General features: G+C 52.3%; 8 protein-coding genes across 8 annotated transcripts; 3 read left to right on the top strand and 5 right to left on the bottom strand.

The window, feature by feature from the left end:
- Positions 1–1,415: 1,415 nt before the first annotated feature.
- Positions 1,416–2,828, top strand: COCCADRAFT_7078 (uncharacterized protein; the record flags this gene model as incomplete). The annotated part of the gene is made up of 1 exon (XM_007716543.1): positions 1,416–2,828. The coding sequence occupies one exon, from the start codon at positions 1,416–1,418 to the stop codon at positions 2,826–2,828; it is 1,413 nt and encodes a 470-aa protein (XP_007714733.1).
- A 189-nt stretch (positions 2,829–3,017) lies between these two features.
- COCCADRAFT_7077 (uncharacterized protein) lies at positions 3,018–5,498 on the bottom strand (the record flags this gene model as incomplete). Its single annotated transcript, XM_007716542.1, has 3 exons — positions 3,018–5,237; positions 5,272–5,299; positions 5,353–5,498. 3 exons carry the CDS (start codon positions 5,496–5,498, stop codon positions 3,018–3,020), a joined length of 2,394 nt encoding a protein of 797 aa, XP_007714732.1.
- A 439-nt stretch (positions 5,499–5,937) lies between these two features.
- COCCADRAFT_7076 (glycosyltransferase family 66 protein) lies at positions 5,938–8,374 on the bottom strand (the record flags this gene model as incomplete). Its single annotated transcript, XM_007716541.1, has 4 exons — positions 5,938–6,208; positions 6,261–8,007; positions 8,068–8,148; positions 8,218–8,374. The coding sequence occupies 4 exons, from the start codon at positions 8,372–8,374 to the stop codon at positions 5,938–5,940; spliced, it is 2,256 nt and encodes a 751-aa protein (XP_007714731.1).
- A 359-nt stretch (positions 8,375–8,733) lies between these two features.
- On the bottom strand, positions 8,734–11,522 carry COCCADRAFT_102518 (uncharacterized protein; the record flags this gene model as incomplete). The annotated part of the gene is made up of 4 exons (XM_007716554.1): positions 8,734–8,862; positions 8,920–10,405; positions 10,454–10,711; positions 10,762–11,522. The coding sequence occupies 4 exons, from the start codon at positions 11,520–11,522 to the stop codon at positions 8,734–8,736; spliced, it is 2,634 nt and encodes an 877-aa protein (XP_007714744.1).
- Positions 11,523–12,927: 1,405 nt separating this feature from the next.
- On the bottom strand, positions 12,928–16,810 carry COCCADRAFT_7074 (uncharacterized protein; the record flags this gene model as incomplete). The annotated part of the gene is made up of 2 exons (XM_007716540.1): positions 12,928–13,742; positions 13,792–16,810. The coding sequence occupies 2 exons, from the start codon at positions 16,808–16,810 to the stop codon at positions 12,928–12,930; spliced, it is 3,834 nt and encodes a 1,277-aa protein (XP_007714730.1).
- A 2,017-nt stretch (positions 16,811–18,827) lies between these two features.
- On the top strand, positions 18,828–19,284 carry COCCADRAFT_28233 (uncharacterized protein; the record flags this gene model as incomplete). The annotated part of the gene is made up of 2 exons (XM_007716549.1): positions 18,828–19,193; positions 19,225–19,284. The coding sequence occupies 2 exons, from the start codon at positions 18,828–18,830 to the stop codon at positions 19,282–19,284; spliced, it is 426 nt and encodes a 141-aa protein (XP_007714739.1).
- A 254-nt stretch (positions 19,285–19,538) lies between these two features.
- COCCADRAFT_28232 (uncharacterized protein) lies at positions 19,539–20,741 on the top strand (the record flags this gene model as incomplete). The annotated part of the gene is made up of 1 exon (XM_007716548.1): positions 19,539–20,741. The coding sequence occupies one exon, from the start codon at positions 19,539–19,541 to the stop codon at positions 20,739–20,741; it is 1,203 nt and encodes a 400-aa protein (XP_007714738.1).
- Positions 20,742–21,059: 318 nt separating this feature from the next.
- On the bottom strand, positions 21,060–21,902 carry COCCADRAFT_102520 (uncharacterized protein; the record flags this gene model as incomplete). The annotated part of the gene is made up of 3 exons (XM_007716553.1): positions 21,060–21,416; positions 21,481–21,761; positions 21,863–21,902. 3 exons carry the CDS (start codon positions 21,900–21,902, stop codon positions 21,060–21,062), a joined length of 678 nt encoding a protein of 225 aa, XP_007714743.1.
- Between the last annotated feature and the right edge of the window lie 37 nt (positions 21,903–21,939).

Here is a 21,939-nt window from a genome sequence, read left to right as displayed (position 1 = left end):
ATCGCTGCTCTGCTGCTACTGCTACTGCTACTGCTACCACTGTACTTGCTAGTCGCCAGCACACCCAACCCCCGGCCGTCTGAATTTTCCCCGCCGCCTGCCCTCGCTGCCCGCTGCAATTGGTGCACCCGGCGTGATGCGTTGTCCACTTTTTGCATCATCCACCGCCTCGTGTCTGAGAGCACGTCGCCCCCCTCGGACGCCCCCCCTCCCTCATTGACGCAGACGGCCATGTCCTAGCCTCGCCCACGCAAAGCAATTCCGCGCAATGCCTCATCGAACTTGTCACGGGCCCTGCTGTACTTACATTGTCTGCTGCTGATCACACTAGCTCCCGAGTCCAAAGGGCCGTTGTCTCGTATCTACCTCTCTCTTCTCTGCTTCCGGCTGCCTATAAGCCGCATTTCCGCTGTCAATTTCATTCCTCGCCATCCCATCGCTGCTGAGTGCCGGAGGTGGTTGTAGCGACATGTGACATCACATCGTGCCCTATGCATGGTACATGTCCCTGTACCGCGTTATCTCTACCAGCAGCTTACGTCTGTGGGGCTGCCATCTGCAAACACGTCTAGCTTATGGGCCATGGCCATCACGCGCTATCGTCTCCTTGTATCTACGCTAACACGCTTCCATGTAACACATACGCAGTCACAGGTTGATGGAGTAGCACCCCGGTAAAGGCAGCCTCATCGCAGCCACACCGCAGCCACATCGCTTATACTTGTGTACATATGGCGCATAGCTGACTCGATGCCGGTCACTTGTGTGACAACGGCGTCAAGTGCATCACATCCCCTGAGAACATCCGCCGGTGCCTTTCCTGCCTCGGTGTAGTGCTAGAAACAACAGTCAGCTCTCAGTTCTTGCTGCCCATCTTGTCCACATAGGGTGCACCATGGCCCAACACCGGCCCTTGTAGTGCGTGACAGCCAAAGCTCTTCCATCTGTGAATACCCTCCTGGTAATAACGAGCGAACACCCCAAAGCAACCGTGCCACCGGAAAACTAGCTCGACCCTCCCTCTTCCCACCCATATGCATTCCCCTCTTTGCGTTCGCCCACCAAAAAGCACAACTCGGGCCTTTTTCTGCGTTTATGCTTTTGCCCGCCATCAATGCTCAAGCAATCGTTCTATGCACATGCGCCAAGCCCCAAAGCACGTGTTTTCGTGATCTGCGCTAGCAGGACACGCTCAGCCAATTACGGCCTAGCCCCGCCAACCCACCTAAACACCGCCAGTCGTTGCGTTGTCCTAATACCGCAAACCCAACTTGAAAAGCATCGTGACACAGGTCAAAGCTGCGGCCGTGGCTACTCAGCCGCATACAACTCCTCGAATAGCATTCTCTCCCTCCTCTGTCATTTCCACCACTACGTCAATCCCCATTCCGGGGCTTTGACCAAACTCGAGTCCAATGCCAGCCCAGACGGCGTGCCCGATTTCAGAGGTTGACCGAGCATTGTCCGCCTACGTCAATTCTCGCCAAGATACACTACGCATTCGACGTACGCTATCAAAATACTTGACATCCACCCTGCGGCCAGTCAATGCATCAACCCAACTCCAGCACCTGAACCATGAGTGTCCCCAGAACCTGTCTGCAGCCAACACGAATCCTCCTGGCCTGAAGGATAGTCGTCTTGAATACCTTCAAGCGCTTCGGGCTCGCGCCAAAGCACAAGCAAAACACAATGAGCTCCAGGCTTCGCTGGAACAGCTACGGACTCGTCACGTGGACGACAATCCCACCCAACCGGAACCCGAGCACGACGACAATGTCACCCAAGGTTATGTTTTTCTACTGCGGCAGCGCCGCCGGCATGCAGAGCTTCAGGTCATTCAAGAATCTCTGGAAAAACTTCTCAGCGCAAAGCCCTCCACGCCCTCCTCAGATCCCCGAGATTTAGTCAAGCGCGCAATTGGCGAGCAACCTGATGTCCCTGCAGAGCGTCTGGATAATCTTTTCCAGGCCGAAGACGACCAAGTATCGATTTTCAAACTGAAGCAAGAAGTTCTGGAGGCAAGAGCAAGCATGGAGCGAGCTCAAGCCGCCAAAACAAAAGCACAAGACACAGCACCCAGTGCCCCGTCGACAACTCTCCAATCACAAGTCTACGCTCTCGAACAAGCAAGAAATGAACTTGTAGACTGGATACAGGGGGAACTGGCCAAGCTCGAGGAAGAAAGCATTTTCCTCGAAGACGCCTCACCCATCAAGCGTCCAGTCAGGAACGGCACTGCAGCTGCTGCACCCGACACAACCCATTCCGCAATCGACCGTGCCTCAGCAACAGCAAAAATCCAAGCATCATACGACAAATACACCGCCGCCCGAGCCAATCTCCTAGAAGCGCATCTCAGTCTCCAGAACCCTGCACCAGCACCAAATGCAGAAGAAAACGACTCTTCGACAAACGACAACAACGCCGTCTCTCCACCAACGCCCGTAAACGCAAACACGGTATCTACCTCTTCGAAACCAATTAACCCCATATCCAAACTTTTCACTTACCTCCCTCCCCTCGCACACATTGCAACCACCGAGCGCGCACTCACCCAGCGCACGGTCCACCTCACCGCCCACCTCGCCGCCGCAGACCAAGACGCACAGGAAGCCCTGGTACGGCTCTCGGGCGAAAGCCACTTGTTGCCTTCTGCTGGCGGTTCCAAGGAGGCCGCTGCGTGGGCCAAGGTGGCAGCCGAGGCTGATGCTGCGACTGAAGCTCTTGTCAAGGAGCGCCTGGAGGAGAGTGCAAAGGAGGTAGCAGGTGTAGCTATGGTTGTCGATTTGTGTTCGTTGCAGAGTCGGGTTTTGGATACGGTGTGAAGGGTAGTAGGTGTCCAGTTCGTTTTTTTCTTTCTTATTCACTTGAGAGACTTGATACAATTGGAAAAGAAAATTAAAACCATGATGAACCCTGTGTTTTTTTTTGTCTTCTTAGAATACAGCTAAAACCACCATGAACTTCCCTCCCGTCTCCAGTCCAGTCCCCGACATTTGCAATCCCCCATCTATTCAAACATCCCTCCACACCTTCCCAGCACCACCAACCCGCTTCCCATACCCCAAATCCCGATACCCACTCGCAACACCACCCCGCTCACTCCCCTCCGCAAGCATCTTGACCTCCCTTCTCTCCTCCACAAACGTCGCCGGCCTCCCATTTTCATCGATGCCCTTCCACGACCTCGTCACCAGCGTTACATCGCCCTCACCCGCACTACTGCAATCCGTGTGGTCTTCGTCTCTAGAGTCCGCAGGCGGAGGAGGTGGGGGAGATATGACCGAGCGTTTGCCATCTAATGCCGCGGTGCGCGAGACATGGCGGTATATAGGCGGTAGTGGGGGTGAGGTGGCACGATCGGAGTGCTGGTGAGATGAGCGGCGAGTGGGTAGAGGAGAAACGTGTCGCACGCGGATCTCCTCGTACTCTCTGCTTCTTCTTGGGAGAGGAGATGGGGAGGGCGAGATACGACGTTGCTTGTCCACTCGGATTTCTTCTTCATAGTCTCTATCACGTACTGGAGAGCAGTACCTCGTTTGGACTTTTTCAAAGTCTTGGTTTGGGCGTGGTCGAGGTCGGGGTTTGTACTGTACGCGATCACGAGAATGGTCACGGTAATACTCGGACTTCTTTTTGCTGGATTCATGTTCATCTTCGTATCTTGATCTTCGGGTCGGTTCCAGGTCTGACAGTTTCTCTCTTCGCTCACCGCTGAATCGGACACGAGGGGGTCCTTCAACCTCGACGTGCACGCTTTGCTCGCTTGCGCGCATGCTGGCTCGTCGTTGGGATGTCGTGTCGTGATGGTCAGGGTTGCCAGGTTTCAAGATGCTATAAGTTGGTGATTCTGGAGGTTGACGGGGTACCGAATCAGCATTGCTACAAGTCTCGTCCGACGCGCGGAAAGAGGTACGTTGGCGGTCTGAAATGACTGTTCGAAATGGCAGGGTGTGTGTTGTGAGACGAGATTCTGCTTCTTCACTTCGCCTTTCTCCGCGAGATCTGACGCGAGAAGGTGATATGCTTGTACTTCTACGTCGGTGTTCTTGCGAATCGCTACGATAGACGACTCTGGTTGATCTTTGCCGAGAGGGCGGAGGAGGAGGAGAAGGACTGAGTTCGATAATCCTAGAACTCTGCCGACGTAGTGATTTCCTCTCCACGTCCCTATACAAATGGGTCCGAACAATGTCTGGAGGAGGCCATACTTCGTCTGACTTCGCTGCATAGCCTAAAGGTGGCCCAAATGGTATAGAGAACGCATCATCAACCCGCTTTCGCTCCATGCGTACAATGTCAGGTGGGGGCCATACCCCGCCAGTGTACCTGGTAGAATGGCCAGGACTAGATGAGGATCTCCGAGCTACTCGTTCGTTTCTTGATGCCTGCTGGAATGCTCCTAAACCCAGATGTGCTACGCTGGACTCGCGTCTTAACACCCGGGGTCGACTTGGAGAGTATCTGTTCATACAAACCTCCTCTCTACTTCTTCGTCTACCTCTAGACTCATCTTGTCCAGCGTCGACTCGGAATGGCTCGCTAGGCCAATCGCAGGGCTCGTCGGCTGTGCACTTGCGAATGCGAGTATAACGACTGCTCGACCGATAGAAGTTGTCGAGTTTCTTCTTGCATCTGCGGCACGGCGTAGAAACCAAAGGCTTGCCGGGGACTACTGGGTTATTTCGATGGAAGCCTGCAGAGCGCATCTGACCACAGTGACTGCAGGTATGACAGAGCATAACTGGCACGACCACTTCTTCTACTAGCGGCGCTTGAGCCACCTGAGCCGAGTCACGATTATGATAATGATACTCTTCCCTCCTGTGTCTCGAACTTGATCGTACCATCTCTTGAGTGTGGCTGCGAGATGCTGGGATGACGGCACCTACGATTGGACCATCGTGACGACTGGCCATTCCGCTATCTGGATGGTTGTATGGCCACCCGCTATGGCTCAATGGGGGCGGAGGCTGTATGCTATAGCTTTCAGACCTTTGAACGTGTCCTTGAAATCCGCTTCCAGTTGGCGTATGTTGCTGCCCTTGCTGTTGCTGTGCTTGAGGATCACCTAGTGGCGGCGGACGTCGCGGAATACCGTTTGGACCGTATAACGCTAGCCCATAGTTTTGTTGAGAATATCCGCCTTGGTACCCTGGAAACGAAGCGACAGAAGACGAGGCTGCCGGTGGCGGCGTCGGCACTGCAGGGGGCACTCCGAGCCCAGGGAATTGCTACTTGTGTGTGAGCAGTGATACTGTATGATACCAGACCAGGAAGTCCATGACAACAACTCCTACAGTCGCTTGTTAGTCAATCTTCAGTACCAAAATATAGAGGTCCACTTACACTTGATAAACATACGGATTGCCCGGCTGAGCAACTGATCCAGGATACTGAGGAAGAGGCTGGCTTGGATTCTGAACTTGCCCGTTGTCGCTATTCGCGCGGCCCATATACGACTCGAAAGCTCTTCTCTGTTCTTCGTTCGCCATCTGGTGCTCCGTGGCAGGTGCGCCTGTGCAGGTTGAGGAGTAAGGAAATATCGTTGAGCAGTTGCAGCCAATGCAAGTCAAGCCTGCGCGGCACGGAAAGCACGATACAGCAAAGCAAAGCAGAAAGAGAATCAGGCAGAAACTTTAGAGTGAGTGGTGAGAGTAAGAGAAAGTGTGGATGACCCAATCAAATTTAATCTGCCCGGTGAGGGGAAATGAGGAGTGAAAGACAATGTGGTGAAGACCGCGTGCACAATACAAAACGTGTACGTCAATTGAGACCCAACTCCAACTGATACAATTCAACTGGCCATTTCGGAAACTGGTGGCTAATATTTTTTATTCCTGCCAAACGCCCGCCCTGCGAATCATGCCAGAAATGTGTTATGTTATACAGCAACTAAGTTTCTATCAAAGTTCTTACGTTTTTTTGGACCACCTACTCCACTCTCAGTACCCTGGGACCCTTCCTCTTTGTAGAGCGCTTCTTCTTGTGGCCCTTGTCAAAGGAAACCGCGCTTTGGTGGTCACGACCAAAGTTGTCGAGGTCCTTGACCTTGTAAATCCTGATGATCCAGTTCTCACTGGTGAAGGCCTCCTCAATGGTGCTAAGCTCCGGACCTTGAGCAGGCAGACGCGCGTTACGGACACGGTCCTGTGCTTGACCTGCAGGGAAAAGCGCATTGTAGTTGTAGTATGACATCTTGTACCTGGGGAAGCAGTCAGTATGTAATATTCAAAACCATGAGCCAGGCAACTTACATCAAACTGTTCTTCATGGCTGGTGTAGCTTGTTCGTCAACACGGTATTCACCTCGCGATGTGAAGAAGCTGCGCTCCTTGACCTCCTCGGGCCAGATACCCTCGGCAATCCTGACCATCCACAAGAACTTGTTGATGTCGTCTCCGGAGTAGCCAAGAAGACCACCAAAGACTACCAAGACGTAGTCAACTTCATGCTGGCGCATAATCGGGTAGCTGACCTCCTCGCTGGAGCTCATGGCCTTACCAACGGTAGCAATGTGTGTGTTGTTCCACGTGTTGTTGTCAACGAGCGTAGGGCGGTCAGCCATGCCACCAATCTGGTAACCATAATCCCACCACGCCATGACCTTTGCATCTTGGGGAGTGTTCTGCCTGAGCCAGTAGTACGCCTCACGGTAATCATCAATGATGTGTTGGTGACCATCGGGGGTACGGGACGCGAGCACGACTGAGGGCGACGAGTACGCATTTGAGGTGACCCAAGTGCAGTGAAGAACAAAAATCACAAGGTAGATGGCGGAGGAACCGACAACAGTGAGCTTGGAGGCATATGAGTAAATACCAACCCAGGGGCTGCGGGTGGATCGGAGGCCGTCTGGGAGCACTGCTGCCGCTGCAACTGAAGCCACATCGGCACTCTCCTTCTCGGTCTTGGGCTTGGGCGTCTTGGCGTCCAGGAAGGTGTCAAGGATCTGGGAAAAGGCAATGGCAGATGCAACACAAACAATGGGAGTCAGAGTAAGCATGAGACGGACCATGACACCAGCAAAGTAACTGGCAAGGACAGCGTAGATGACAATGAAGACTTGCTCGTCGGTCAAAGTGCGGAAGCACAGGTAGACACCAGCAGGGAAGAGCCAAATCATCATGTTGAGATCGAAGAAGAACGCGGGCCAGGCAGTAGGCTGGTGCTCGGAGACGGATGCGATAATGGGAATGTGGATCTTGGCGTATCCAGTGTCCCAGAGCGAGTAGAAACGGCCAGTCCAGGGCGCGATGACACCTGAGACGGTCAAAAGCACCAGACCTCCGACGCCAATGACGAAGACACCCAGAACCAGTGCGCGAAGAAGCGTCTGGAACTGCTTGCCTGGAAGTTGTGCGCGGACCCAGTCGACGAATGCGACAAGCTGGAGGAGACCAAAGACACCAAGAGCCGACATGTGCTCGCTACTGCGGATGGGCAGGAAACCGACAAAGGGAATCTGCATACTCGCAAGCGTGCCCAGGGCGTACCACGAAGTGTAGCTGACGTACAGCCTTGGGCTGTATCGTCCCATACAGATGAGGACGAAAGCGTGCAGAGGCAACAAGTTTGTGATGAAGACGTATCCACCCCACGCTGACACCATGTATCCGTAGAACAGGGCAGTCAATGCACCCCAGAATATGGAACCAATCTTGACAGCCTTAATCCACAGGAAGAAGGTAAAGACGAGAAGGAAGATGGCAATGGCCTCGTTGTCGTAACTTCCGGCCACGGATCGCGAAATGTAACCGGGTGAGATGCCCATGAAGGCGGCCGCAAGCAGACCAGCCGAGGGCGAGGGTACCATTTCCGATGTCAGGAGGTATGTAGCCAGCGCAGTGAGGCCGGAGAAGGCGGGGGCCAGGAGGACACAGATGTTACGAATGTCGACGGGGAGGGCAATGGCGCGGAGGAAGTGGTAGATGACGCCGCTGGTGACCATCAATCCGGGGTAGAGGGTGCCACCAGTAACTCGGCCCAGCGGGTGCCATGTTCCTGTGATATCGTGTCAGTCTGTGTTGTTCTGAGTTACTTGCAGCACGGAGAAGAGCGTACGGTCGTCGAACCAGTCCCAGAAGCTGTAGAAGCCATGCTGAACGAGATACTTTGTTGCCCTGAAATTGAACCAGGGATCGACTGTGTCAATTGGTCAGCCCAGACTCGATGCAATTGCCCGGGTGGCATGCGAATTGCATCACTACTGACATTCATGGATGATGCTCTCGAAGCGAATCACTGAGAACAGACGGCTGCTCACGGCCGCACCCGCAATCAGGCACAGGATAATCACTCGCAGCAAGCCTCGAGTGTTTCGACCAGTCGCCTGCTTGAGGAACTGCCCGTCGTCTACGGCGGCAGCCATGTTTGCAGGTGAAAGCAGAAAAAAAAAGAGAGAGGTCAAGGAGTGGTTGGTGGTCGCAATGGGCCGCGTCAACGATGAGAGCTATCGTGATAGAGCACACGTTTCCAACTCCGCGCCTCGGCACTTTGTTTCGCCGACACGCATGTCATCGCCCATGCTATCCTGACACCTCCGCATGTTCACCCCTTGCCCTTGATTATGGACCACGAGCCACTTGATCAAATCAAAGCACTATTCGATTTTTGGAGTCTACATTTGAATAGAGGAAATAAATAAAAAACAGTAAAAGAAATCTATCCATCGTTTTTGAGGGGGAATAAAGCGCCGCAAATCAACATCCGGGCCCCTGCCCAACACCACTAATAGAGTTCCATTGAATCCACCATTGCAAACTCCTCTGTAATCAACTTACAATTCCAACATAGTTCATGGCCACAGTCTAGGCATGAAAGCTGAAGTGAGCTGCATGGTCCGCCTTGACAACAGCACTGCTCTACAATTAGCGATCAACAATAAAGTATGGACGTGGTGTGCCATGGACATACGCAATATCTGTTCGTAATAGTAGTCGTTCTCCTTTTTTGCTTGCTTCTTGGATCCAGGTCATCAGCATTGTTAGGTGCAGATCGTTTTCTGTTACCCTCATTACTAGAATATGAGGGTAATGATTGTGATAAGCCCGCACCGGTCGATGTCGGGGTCCAAGGTCCGCGTTCTAGTGGGGGAGGCGGAGGTGGAAGCGGATGATCGCAGTCATTATTCTTTCCCCTCTCTTCATCTTCGTCATCATTTCGCATCCTCTCCTCGAGCAACTCCTTCTTGGTTTTGTTCTGCTCGACACATATCCACTCCTCAATGCTCTTTTTGTTGTCTTGTTCCAAGTGCTCTGCTATGTGATCGAATCGTTCGTCCCATGCCGCATTGAGCCTCGTCTTGAGCTCAATGATAGCTTTACAAAAGCCACACCAAAAGGACCCTTGACAATTCTTCCCAATCTTGCTGCGTGTGTTGAGAATCTCTGCGGCTCCAGGAGAAGAAACGCCATGTGTCTTCAAGTGGATTTCGAATGCTTCCTTTTGAGGTGAATACACTCCACAAATCGCACCGGGAGATAGTTCAAAAGCACATCGGAACACCTCAGGCTGGAAGTGTTGGCTATTTTCGTGGCGTTTCCAATCTGATTTCGCGCCAAAGCGCTTATGGCACCTGGGATACGTACAGCCATAGGGCCTCTCATGCCGTTTCATATGTTTCCGTAAATCACAATCCCGGTTGACGGCATACCCGCATCCAGGACGCGGACAGACTCTCAGGCCTGCCGTCTGACTTTTTTCAGCCTTACACGGCGCCGCCTGAGCAATGTCTGTGCTCTGTGTGATAAACTTGATGATTTGCAAAGCATCAAGTCTAGTCAAGACTACTGGATCCGTGTCAGATTGAGTGTCCGAACCTGGCTGTATGTTTTCAGCCAATGTCTCAACTCGTTTTGCTGAACTACTTCCTTGGTGTAGGATGTTTAAGATATGGCCAATCTCTAAAGAACTAGAAGGGGAAGACACAGCAGCGGGCTTTCTCTGTGCCATTCGTTGTTGCTCGGCCTTTGTCTGAGGTGCATTGGAGAACCCGTAGTCCATATCGGACAGAGGAGCCTGCGAGATTGTTTCTATTGGTGCAATATCCGTGGACACATCGGCAGGGGGAGGGATTTGTGTTTGCTGAGCTAACGACAGCCCCGGTGCTCGGCGTTGGCCACGACGCTGTCCAGGAAAATGCGCAGGTCGTGTTACAAAAGAATTGTCTCCTGAAAAATGCATTGTTTGGTGTTCATCCTTGGGAGGACTTAGGCTCAGATCAATTGACGACCAGCGCTCATGGTCTCGTTTCATTGAAAGGTCAAGGGGAGATGAATTACCCGTCGTTGGGCTAAGTGGGAAGGACTTATCCATGCCAGCCAGCAAGTTGGCGTCCATGTGTGCATCTGCAGGCTCCTGATTCATCAAGGAGGGACGTTTTTCAGGGTTCAACTTCGATCTACCAACGTTAGCTTGTCAGATAGAACATCCAACCACAGAGTATTACCTCTCAATTATATCTGTTTCATCTTCGTCTTGATGCATTCTTGTAACGTGCTGTTTGAAATTGTCCAGACGTGGCCATATCTTTTCTTTGTTCTTACAATTTTTGCCTACACACCTGTAAGATCCGTTGTTGAAATCTACTTGGTGAACACTCTTCTTGTGTCGATCCAGATCGTTCGATGTGGTAAATCCTTGGGAAGCCCTTTTGCATTTGGGTACGTCGCACGTGAATGGCTTTTCATGCTTAAGCTGATGCTTCCTGTTTGGAACTCAGCGCTGTCGGTATTAATAGAACCAAAACCTACTCACTTGTACTCGGAATTACATTTGAATGTCTCACCACATCCGGCCTGATCACACTTGATCGACTTTCTTGTTGACTTACGGCTACGCGTGCTGCTAACACGAGAGATTTGATCCGAGGGTACAGTTGACACTCCTGTTGGAATACTAGCCACGGATTCGACATTCATGTTTTCAATTCGGTTGTAGAAATCTACTGGCAAGCTTTGGCTGGAGCAATCAGCCTCGTTACCAAGTGCTGATTGGCTTGTTTTGACTGAGAAGTAGCCATCATCAGAAGGCACAACACCTTTACCCTGAAGTCCGTTGCGAGGATAGCGCGGCGATTCAACATTGGACTGGCGCGATGCGTAGCGGGGCCGTCTATTTTCAGCGCTTCGGAGATTGAACAAACTCCATGAATCCTCCTGTGTAGCTGGGTTGAATGTAGAAGAACCATAGCTGGGAGTGAGCAAAGACGAGCTACTCTGTAGACCGAGACTGAGACTGTTGTGTGCCGCAGACAGATCTGAGTGATGATAGATCATTCCCTGTGGTAGCAGCGTACCGGAAGTAGTTTTCGTGGTATGTACCGACGTAGCTGGGCTGTATGCCTGTTCTCTCATATCTTGCACGCTTCGTGGGCGCTGTGACAGATTCCATGGCTCTGTCTGTTCTGCAGTGCTGATGTGAAGCCGAGGCACTGAACCATTGTAGCGATGTTCTATATGGTTGAAAGCCGAGTCGAAGGGCTGCTGGTAGCTTCTGCCAGAGTAGTATTGGGACATGTCTGCTACCACGAGTCAGCCTGCTAAATGGTTGCCTGAGGCATCGACGTGTTGTGTTTTTGTTGGCCGCTCCTTAGATGAAGTGGAACGGTGTTGAACCAAAGGGTGTAAACTTGAACATGCATAAACGACATAGGAGGCCTCGTTGAACCGGATCCAAAACATACCTCAATCCAAGTGTTCAGCCTGCTGGAGCGGCCTGAGGCTTGCCTGAAAGTACACAGTACGCAAGATTTCGTAAAGGAAAAAAGGCACAGGTGTGCGCATTAGTAAATGCAGCACGCCACTCGGCCGCCCCTCAATGTTGTGCACTATCCAACAAGGTGGTGCAAGAGACGTCTTGGTGCCCTAGAGGTCCTCCGTTTCGAACTCTCCTAATGCACGGACCTGCACTGCCTACTGGTATACCGGTAAGGAGAAAGAAGGAATAGGCAGGCTTGCACACCGAGACGCCGATTCCCCCCTCGTGGCGCCGTGTCAGGAAAGATGCACAGAAATGCCGATCCGACTGGGATTCTAGAATTGATGGGCGACGCTGTAGCTCCATCCCATCGCGATGGTTATCGCAATCAAAAAGTCATGGCGGTGCGATGATGACGGAGATGGTGACGATATGGGCGGCCTCCCGGCTCCTCCAAGGCAACCGTTGCCCTCTTTTGCCCTCTTCTGCCTCCTGCAGCTTCACTTAGCGCGAAGTATATGCACCACCCAAACGTCTGTGCGAATTGCAGATGGAGGACTCAATGACCGCCGGGGTCGGTGGGGGCTGTGTAAACCTGCCCGTGTTGAGAGAGGTCCTCCAACCTGTTCAGCCAATCACTTGGTCAAACTCGGACTGGGCGACCGCGCGGATGTTGCATGCCGCTCTCGTGCGTGGGACCACACGCATGGGATGGGTAGCCTCGATAGATTAATCGCCATGTTTGAGCATAGAGGACTCTGCCGCTTCGCTGTGCATACGGCCCGTGGTCATGGTGGTGGGCACGGCGCCGTGGCGTCCTGCACAAGTGAGAATGCGATATGAGCCCACTTGGTTGCGGCTTTCTTTCCATCTTTGCGCTTCGCACGTCACCCGCTACAAACACTCAATTGTCACGAGTTCCAAATGGAAACGCTCCCACGTAGTACAGTGGGATCGAACCGTGCATGTCTAGGAGCCATTCAAGCTTACTATTGTACCATTATCCTACGCAATGTACAAAGCAGCTCATCTGAAAAAATAGGGACAGTAGCTATCTCCACACGTTTAAGCCTAGCTCGCTTGATGAACACAAATTTACCCTCCAGCGCACGAATGGATATCGTAAAAGAAACATTGCCAAAAACAAGCCCCCCCAAAAATAACTCTCTAAACTGAAATCAGAGTTGGCGAAACGCAAACGCCCTTCAGGCCCAGCTATAATCTCTATTGCTGATGCGAGTAATCGTAGTTGTGTTGTGCCGCTGGGTACGACATGGCGGGATAAGTGCTGCCCTGCTGGTAATGTATTTCGTTGCTGCTATCGAAACTCATGCCAGGCACCTCAGTCGCTAGCCCCTGTGGGTCTTGTGGATAGTAAGAAGGAAATGGCGTGGTATTCGTATCAACCGGAGAGTCTGTGTACATGGCCTGTTGCTGCTGGACAGTGCTCACAGGTGTCATGCCGTATTGCTGTACTCCACCCTGCATGTTGCTGTGTTGGTACGATTGATTAGGAATCTGCAGCACGTTGGAATAGCCATTGTGGGGCTTTGGGAGAACCTGAAGCCCGGGATAAGTTTGGTTAGAATAGCCTCCAGCATTATTACCGACATAATTCGCGTATTCGTTGATGTGATTTGATGGTGGGACCATTTGTGGCGGCGGGTATGTCTGCATCGTAGTCGATGCCACCTGTGGCTTCGTATCGTGAGAATAGAGACTCTGGGGGCCAATGCCAGGCGCATATATCGAACTGGGATTGTATCGTAGAGTGTTATCCATGGGTGAGCGGGCAGAGGCGATGGACAGCTTGCGGCTTTCTGGAAGTTCTATAATGGGACTAATGATGCTGTCGGCGTTGAGCTGCTTCTGGTTCACGAGCGGTAGGATAGGCATGCTGATTTGCTCCATATGCTTCGCTAGGTGCACAGTCAACTTTTTCCAGCTATTGCAAATATTGCCACAAAATCGACATGGCTCATCCTTTGGCTGCTTTACAGTGTCGCGCCGGCAGCTCTCAACAATGGACCAAATGTCTTCTACTCAACTGTCAGCAACCGTTGTAATGTGGGTTGACATCTATCTTACCCTGATCATTGGCTGTTGGGGCCTCTTTGTTGCCAGCTCGACCTGTACGTTGACGTGGCTCGGCAATCTTGTGCTCGCGAACAAGGTGCTGTACAAAATTGTCTTTACGATAACAGACATGGTTACAGTCAGAAATTTGGCACGTCCAGTTCTCAAGCTGACGATGCCGCTCATTCTCGTGGCGAACCCAGTCAGCTTTGCGCTTGAATGACTTTGGCTCTCCACAATTTGGAAAGGTACATGTGAAGGGCTGCACATCTTCATGTACATGTTTAGTCCAATCGGAAGGCTTGTAGAATTTCTTCACCTTAAAACATAGTGGACATTCAAACTCAGCAGGAAGACGTTTGACTGGAGGAAGCGGTACCCCTGATGGGAATGCAGCAGGGGCAATATTTCCCTCTACCATGTGCTCGCCATCATCATCGGAAGAGCCAGGGGCAGTAACTTGGAAACCAATGAACGGAGCTTCGGCATCTTTCGCTCCTGTTCGTGGAGGAAGCAATTTTGCCTCTCCACCCAAGTCCGTACAAAAGCTGCCTGACGGGCACTTTTTGCTCTGTACGGAATTCAAGTGCTTCACCTTAAATTCCAGCAATCGTTTGTATCTCCTCATCTGCTCCTGGGTAATACGTTCAACCATAAAGTCATCAAGGCGTGGGTTGAGCTGTCGCGTGCTTGTCCTGAAGCCCTCATACGTTGGGATAATCGGATCGGTGCGAACCGTTAGGTCCATTGTCACTGGATCGTGGTCGTCATCATCGTCATCTCCAGCTGGACTTGGCTGTGCAGAGGGCTTCGTGGCCTCTGTATCTGCAAGAGGAGAGGCAAGCATGGGCATTGGAGGGCCTCCGTGCTGTGTCATTAGCTCTGCAAGACCAGGTGACTTGCCAATGTCACTCCTGCTTCTACTACGTTTAATAACGCTCCTAGGTCCTCCCTTATACCATGGGCCCGCTGGAGCTACAGTCAAGCCCGTAGAGCTCAATGGGCCGGATTCTTTGCTGTGACTGCTGAGATTGGTATCTACTCGTGGTGATTTGGGACGACCCCAACTACTCATACGCTTGGGTTTCTCCATGACAGGTTCCTTTGACTTGTCCGAGGATGCGTCAGACGGTTGAACAGGGATGCTGCTCTTGCGTTTCAGTAGACTGCTTGGCGCCCGCTTAGGGAGAATGGTCTCGAGGAAACTGGGTCGGCGTTGACGTTCTTTATTCCTTTTTGGGTCAGGTTCGATCAATTTTGCGACGCCGGGTGAAGCACGAAGACTACCAATATCAGATTCACTAAGACGACGTGATCCCACTGTAGCGGCCAGGGAAGCTTGCTCAATATCTTTTGCTCGTAATCGAAATCGCATCATGGCAGCATTTGAAGTAGGTGGCTGATAGCGGCCGGAGCTTGATGGTTGTGGTGCTGCCGAAGGTACATCGACCCAAGGTTTTACGATGGCACTGGCATTCAAATCGATCTCATGAACAGGCGGGAAATACGAGTTCTCGACGTGACTTGTACCGAAATCGATGACGGCAGGAGGAGACTCGGGCTCTAGAGACTCATCATCTTCGTAATCGTAATCGCCGAAGTCGCTTCGCTCGTCAATGTATACTCCCGGACCGGGTATACCTGTATCATCGATACGGCCAAAGTCTGTGTCGACGCCGAGACCAAAGCTGCTAGACAAAGCCTGCCGTTGGATGTCGTTATGGCTCTTCGCCCGACGCCTGCCGGTCATTGGCTTGAGGAGGTTGTTTGCGGGTGCCACATCGCCTGCTTCACTCCCGACTTCGCTCTTGGTGAGCCATTCCTGCACTTCCAGTTTCTTTTCTTCCTTGGATCGCTGTTCGGCAATCTCCTCAATGCTGGGGATCCATGCATCTCCCATCTTTAGGCGATCATCAGGACTAAGACCTGTTTGGCCAGATGCTCCGGGTGCCAGCCATGAACCATCTTCGTTACGCTCCGGCCTATTGACCATTGGCTGGATATATGTTCGTTCTGGAGTGTCTGACTCGTTCTCCGAGACATCATTATGTGCGTAGGGGGATAAATGATTCCCAGAATGGCGACTACTGAAGCTCAGTCTGCCGATAGATCGGCTACGATCTGAACGTGAAGGCGATCCTTCTCTGCTGCTGCTATAATTTTCAACCCGTACGATGGGACTTGTCAATTGGCGTGTGAGGGGCTGAATGTTGGCCGGTGGCACGTTGCCAGGACTGTTTGTTAGTGCTGGACTTTGCATTTGTTTCGTAGGTGTCGTGTGCTGCAGATGGCTTGCATGGTTCGGTGGCGTTGATATGTTTCCGTTATACTGCGTTGAAGGAAACGTAGAGCTCTCATCGCCCAATGCGGGGCTAGAGTTGTTGGTTGCGCTGGGTGATAGTAATTGCTGGCGCGGATCCAGCGAAGTATAGGAATGAGTCATTGCTGGCTGAGCATTGTACATGTTCAGTGAACCAGTGGTCAGAGTTGACATGTCAACGTTTCCTTGGAAAGACTGGAAATTACTGGTCGCACTGCTGTCGGCGAAATTGAGAGCAGAAAACTCATCAAGGATTTGTCCGCCGAAGTTTGGAGTCGGACATGTGCTGAGATCTTGATAGTTGGGGTCACTCGTGTACCCAGCTTCGGAGCTGAACTGTTCTACTGACTGTTCAGGCGAGATGTTTTGGCCATTTGCGTAGTAGGAGCCTGGGGAAAGGTGGTAGTTTTGCGACGGATTGTAGACATTTGACGGTGGGAATGACATATCTGGATGTAACGACGAGTCGAGAGAAGAACCAATATTAGGTGTGAGGATGGTGTCTTGCCCAGGAGTAGCGGATGAGACCATGGATGCATCGTATACCATGGAAGCAGGTTCCGCAGAGAAGGTAAATGCGCCTTGCGCTTCCGGCATTAGGAAATTGCTGGTAGTAGGTGCGGGATGATAGCCGCTAGCCTGTACATCCTGGAGGTGGCGTTGCTGGCGGCGAGCATCTAGGAAAGGCTGTGTATGAGTATCGACCTGCATCGTTCGTCCGACTGCGCTGGGCGACCAAAAGGCTGACTCAATGGTAGATTGGATCACAGCAATCCACAGAGGGTGGCGACGAACACGATGGTGCGGAGCGGTAACGTGACACTGTATGGCTATTCAGGGTGGCATAGTGCTGCCTGATGGGTTACCAATCCAAGTTATGCGAAAACCACAGTGGCAGAAGAGGAGGGGTAAGTGTCGCAACGCCTTCAGACGTGCAAATGGATTGACTGTAGGGTAAATCGAGACAGAAAAATGTCGCGGCGTGACCGATGGCGAGGGAGGCCAGGCGGCTGGGACCTTGATACCGGTTGGCGATCTGCCTTGTACAGGAGGGGATCCTGGAGCCGTTGTGGCTGGAGGCGGTGCCGGCAGTTCAAGGTGGGACGGGCCTAAGACGGAGAATGAGAAGCTCGGGAGAGAGTGCGAGCAAGTGCCAAAAGAACAAGGCAAGTCTCCGAAGAGGAGTCGGTTGGCGGAAACAGGGTGAAATTCGAAGTAGACAGTGGAGCCAGCCGCAGCAACGTGGGAAAGTAAGAGGAGCCGGTCAAGGCTGATTCCCCAAGATGTTCAAAATGGTAAGACTGGGGTAGAGGGGAATGCGCGCCAAGCGGGCCTGTGTCCGTGTTTTGGAGGCAATGCGGACGCCGGGTGTCCTGATGGTTGGAAAGCAGTGAGTAACAAGCAGGATGGGTGAAAACAAGCGCGACGATGCGACGGCAGCTGTGAGCTTGACTGGCGCCTCGAGGCAGATTTGGCGATGCGTGACAGGGTCTTGGCAAGCTTGATGCAAACGGCACAGCCTCAGATGCTATACAGAGGCGGGAGCAGGGGGCCGACTATGGAGTGAGCGGGTGGCTATGCCTCCGCCTCAAACCACATGGAGAAATTGGTACTGTGTATGGTCCCGGGCGGCCCTGTTGTGTCCTCGGTCAACAACGACGCCACTCTGGACAGCACTGTATGTTTGGAGCATACGATCAGGTCAACCTTCGCGCTGTCCGCATAACGCTGCCCACCTACCCGCCCGCATACGCTGGCGCTTAGCGGGTCTGCAGCCGCTGCGGGTGCTATATAAAGATATGCCTGGCTTAGCATTGGGCCTCACGGGGAGTGGGTGCCATGGCAGCAGACGCTTCTCGTGGCACGTTGACGGCCTTGAGCCGCTGTCTTGCCTTGCCGATTCGCGCACATGTCCATGTTGCGATGCGCGATGCGATGACATTGCATCGGCGCCATCAGCCACGCACGGGCATGAAGCCTCTCTAGCTACGTCGCGAGCGGGTGAGGTATTACATAGTTCGTCGCTGAGCCCCGGTTTCGTCGAGCGAATGGCGAAATACTAGCGGCTGATGGTGGGGCCTGTCGGAAGGATGGCAAGACGGCCTGTTGTCTTGAGTAGTAGACTACTACGCACTGCTGTGGTTCCAGCCAGGTGGTTTCGAGCATGTCAGCCTTCAAGCAGTAAACTTTGGCAAGTGTCATGAAAGCGGAAGCCACATTGTGAGATGCCTTGAAACACACTGCTGGCGAGGTGGCATGCAATTCCAGGCAGTGCAGATGCCGAGTTGCCGGCCTGCCATTGGTGGAATTCTGTATCAGGCCGGCACACAGTTGCTCGCCAATTCGCGCCCACGTATAAATAGAGTGGAGAGGTCGGAGAGAGGAAGGTGTACTACAGCAGAGCAGAGCCCAAGGTATAGATACGGTATCGTGGCATGGTGCCTCAGTCTGCTGAGGGATGCAAGGTACCCGCAGCCTTCCCAAGTTTGGCTTTTCAAAGAAGAAGCTGACGTCATTGTGAATGTCGATGTGGTGATGATGGTGATGGTGTTGATATTATTTGAGGCTGCTTATCTTGTACCGTGTTTGTCTGTGCAGAGTGTGCATATGTAGGTAGAGTATGTCTGGTTCGGTTCAGTACAACCATGGCGCAGGATTGGCATTGAAGCAGCTCGGACCGCATCTCGGGTACATATTAGCTAAAGTGGAACGCATGATTTGATTCAAGATGCTTGTGTTTGCAATCGAGCAGTGCAATCTGGTGCTCTGTCGATGGTTGACCAGATCTATGGCGGCAGGCCAAGCTAACCATATCGGCAGCAAGTCGCACCTTCCATATCGCCGTGCGGGCAGGCGCAACCGGCCCTTCTGCTTTCAGCGGAAACGGCTATCCACCTTCGGCGGAACGGAGGCTAACAGCAACGCATCCACTTTGTCTACTTACCCAACCCAGGTTGCTGTCAAAATGCCACAATTAGTGCCTCTGGTTGCTGCTGCTCGTCTCTCTTCTTCTCCCTTTATCATCTCTGCGAACCATCTGCGACAGTCCAGTATTCGCCACTCGCACCATCCCCCGCTTCAGAGAGCTTCTTTTGTATGCAAGCGGCTGCACTTGCATGTGACAGCATCACCAGACTAGCCCAGCACCACAAACAGAGCGCAACAAACTCTCCACTACATTGTGAGCTGTCACAGCACCGACCACGACCGTGTTCCGTCGCTTCGGGCCCGATAGCACTACATCTGGCTTGACAAGAAAAAGAACGGACAGTCTCAGACATAGCACCTTTTCTCGCAACGCCTAAAGTTTTAAACACCGTATTCTGGTCAGCTGCACAGTTCAACACCACGTGCGCTGCATTAATTAAGAGCACCCCATTGCTTCTCTGTACAGTAAACGTCAAGCTTTACAACTACTCAACCTACTCACACTCCAATCATGCCTGGAATCAGCGAAATCATCCCACGGCCCGACTCGAGAGAGCTTCTCCCACCGTTACTCGCCTGTCTAGCAACAGCAAAGGCATCCAAAGACGTGCCTCCAGGTCTTCTTCCTCTTCTCTCGCCCATACTTCGCCAGCGTGTCCAGCTTCTATCCTCTAGCGAGTGGCTTCCGCTGCTGTCTTGGGACCAGGAAGTGGCGTCTCGGCTCCCAGAAGCCATTGAGAAGATCGACGTCGAGCCGCATCCCTCTTCGGGCGAAATCGAGGTTGAGGAGCCAGACGAGATCTTGTATCGAAGATCAGACGCCGAGACACTACATGCAAGATTGGTGTTGGGCGAATATGGAATTATACCTACCTACCTTTGGTGCACAGGCGGTGAAGGGGGAAGTCGCTGGCTGCTGGCGGAGCTGAGAGGGCTAGCAGACGCCGAGGACGGCACAGAGTGGTTCAAGAACGTCGCCGATGCAAATGAAGCTGGCTTCAGGCGAAAGTCTGGCACCGTGAAGAGCAACGGCGTCAAAATCCAGCAAGTGGCCCTTCAGCCAGAAGTGGCCGTAGAGGAAGACGAGGATGATGGCTCATACTGGGCCGCATATGACCAAACTCCTGGGAGAACACCACAACCTAGGCGTTCTCCTGCTCCGATAAGCAATAGCCAAACGCAAGTTGGGCCCACGCAATCAGAACTCGAGTATTTTGCGCGTTACGCTTCCGAGGTCCAGCCAGCACTTGACGCACATGACCCTGATGAAGAAAGCCCAGCTGCAGGAGAGTCTACATTGAATGGTAACGCTCTCAACTACACCCAAACTGAAGCTCTCGACACATCCAACCTCGGACCCAATGGCTACGACTCGTCCGTTGCATCAGCCCACACAAACGGGCTGATGAATGGTAATGGTATCCAAAGTTACGACAGCGCCTTACATCAAATGTCGGTCGACCAAGACCGAGACACGGCGGCCAATGCACTAAACCACCCCCGACCGTCTTCTTCAGCGTCTTCCAACTCGATTGAGAGGCTTGAACAAAAAGCAGAAAGCTCTAGTCAAGCGGAGCTTGCCATCAAGCAGCACATCAGTACAGACATCAAGAGTCTGTTCCGGCTGGCGAGAGCTTCGGGTATTGATAGGGAGGAATTTGAGAGAATTATACAACGAGAACTCGAAGTGTTGCCCATGTTGGAGCAAGAGTAGTTGTAGATGGGGGGGGGGGGGGCGCTAGGAAAATAAGATGAGATTGGATAGTTCAGGAAACACTAAAAGCTCCACGTCATGAGCATTCGGAGGTATTTTGTATGTGTACACATGTGATATGACACTCCAACCTAAAGAAAAGGGTTTCGGTTGACTCTTTTATTTTCATTTCATCATCAACGACCAATTTTGATTTTTTTTTACAAAAGCTGAAGCGGGCCATAGCCAATGCTCCCAATTGAATTTCTACAAATAAAAGTGTCCGTCTCCGATGCCTTGCACATTTCAACTCCGTGCTCTCCGAAACATAGTGCACGTCTACCTCCGTCTCTGGGCCTCGCCGCTCGCGAATTTGGCCCCGCTAGCCTTGAGCTGCTGCAGAATGTCAACGGCATTGGAGCTGTTCAGGTTCAATGTCGTGTCCATATTCGCACTTCCCCTACCAATCTCCTCAACCACATTATTCGGGTCCGCAGCGCCAACGACCGGGATCTCCGACGCGAGCCACTGCTGGAAAGGCTTTGCAACAAAGTAACCATCTTCTGTGAACCAGCGCGTCATTGGCGCGCGAATATGCAGCGTCTGCTTAGGATTCGAAGCGTACGGGGCAGGTGTGAATACGACGTCGCATTCGTAGATGGGAATGTGTTTCTTTGTCCACGACGATATTCGAAGCTTTGGCACCTTTTAGTTCGGTCTCTTCCTGTTAATTCTTTTTGGGAGGTGGTCGAATGCGTACCTTGCCTGTTTTGCCCTCGCCCTCGTACACGAGGCCCTTTTCTACAAACCAGAGCCAGTAGGTGAAGATGCTGTTGAGCACGAAGTAGGCGACTACGGCGGGGAGAGTGAAGGGCTTGCTGGCTTCCCAGCCGAATTTCCAGTCGTAGTAGAAGAGGGCGCCTGCGATGGTGACGGCTGTGTAGCCGAGGACTAATCGTATGTCGGTGCTTGTGTGGATTTGCTTGAACTTGAGGCTGTTGAGGTAATTGGGGAGGGCATCGTCTGTTGTGCTCTTGAGATCTGTGCACAGTATGTGTCAGTGTTTCGTGTTTATATAAATGTACATATAATGCATGCGTGGATTGCAGATTCCTGAACATTGAGCATCCCGCGTAACGTACCTGGCAGCGAGTGCACTGCGATTTTCTGAGTTGCCGACATGTTTGTTTTCTCAAAGTTGATGTGCACAAACTAGGTT

Source organism: Bipolaris zeicola (assembly GCF_000523435.1).
Source record: "Bipolaris zeicola 26-R-13 unplaced genomic scaffold scaffold_144, whole genome shotgun sequence".
Taxonomy (NCBI): domain Eukaryota; kingdom Fungi; phylum Ascomycota; class Dothideomycetes; order Pleosporales; family Pleosporaceae; genus Bipolaris; species Bipolaris zeicola.
Note: the sequence above shows the minus strand (reverse complement) of the source record. Positions and strands in the feature narration are given on the sequence as shown.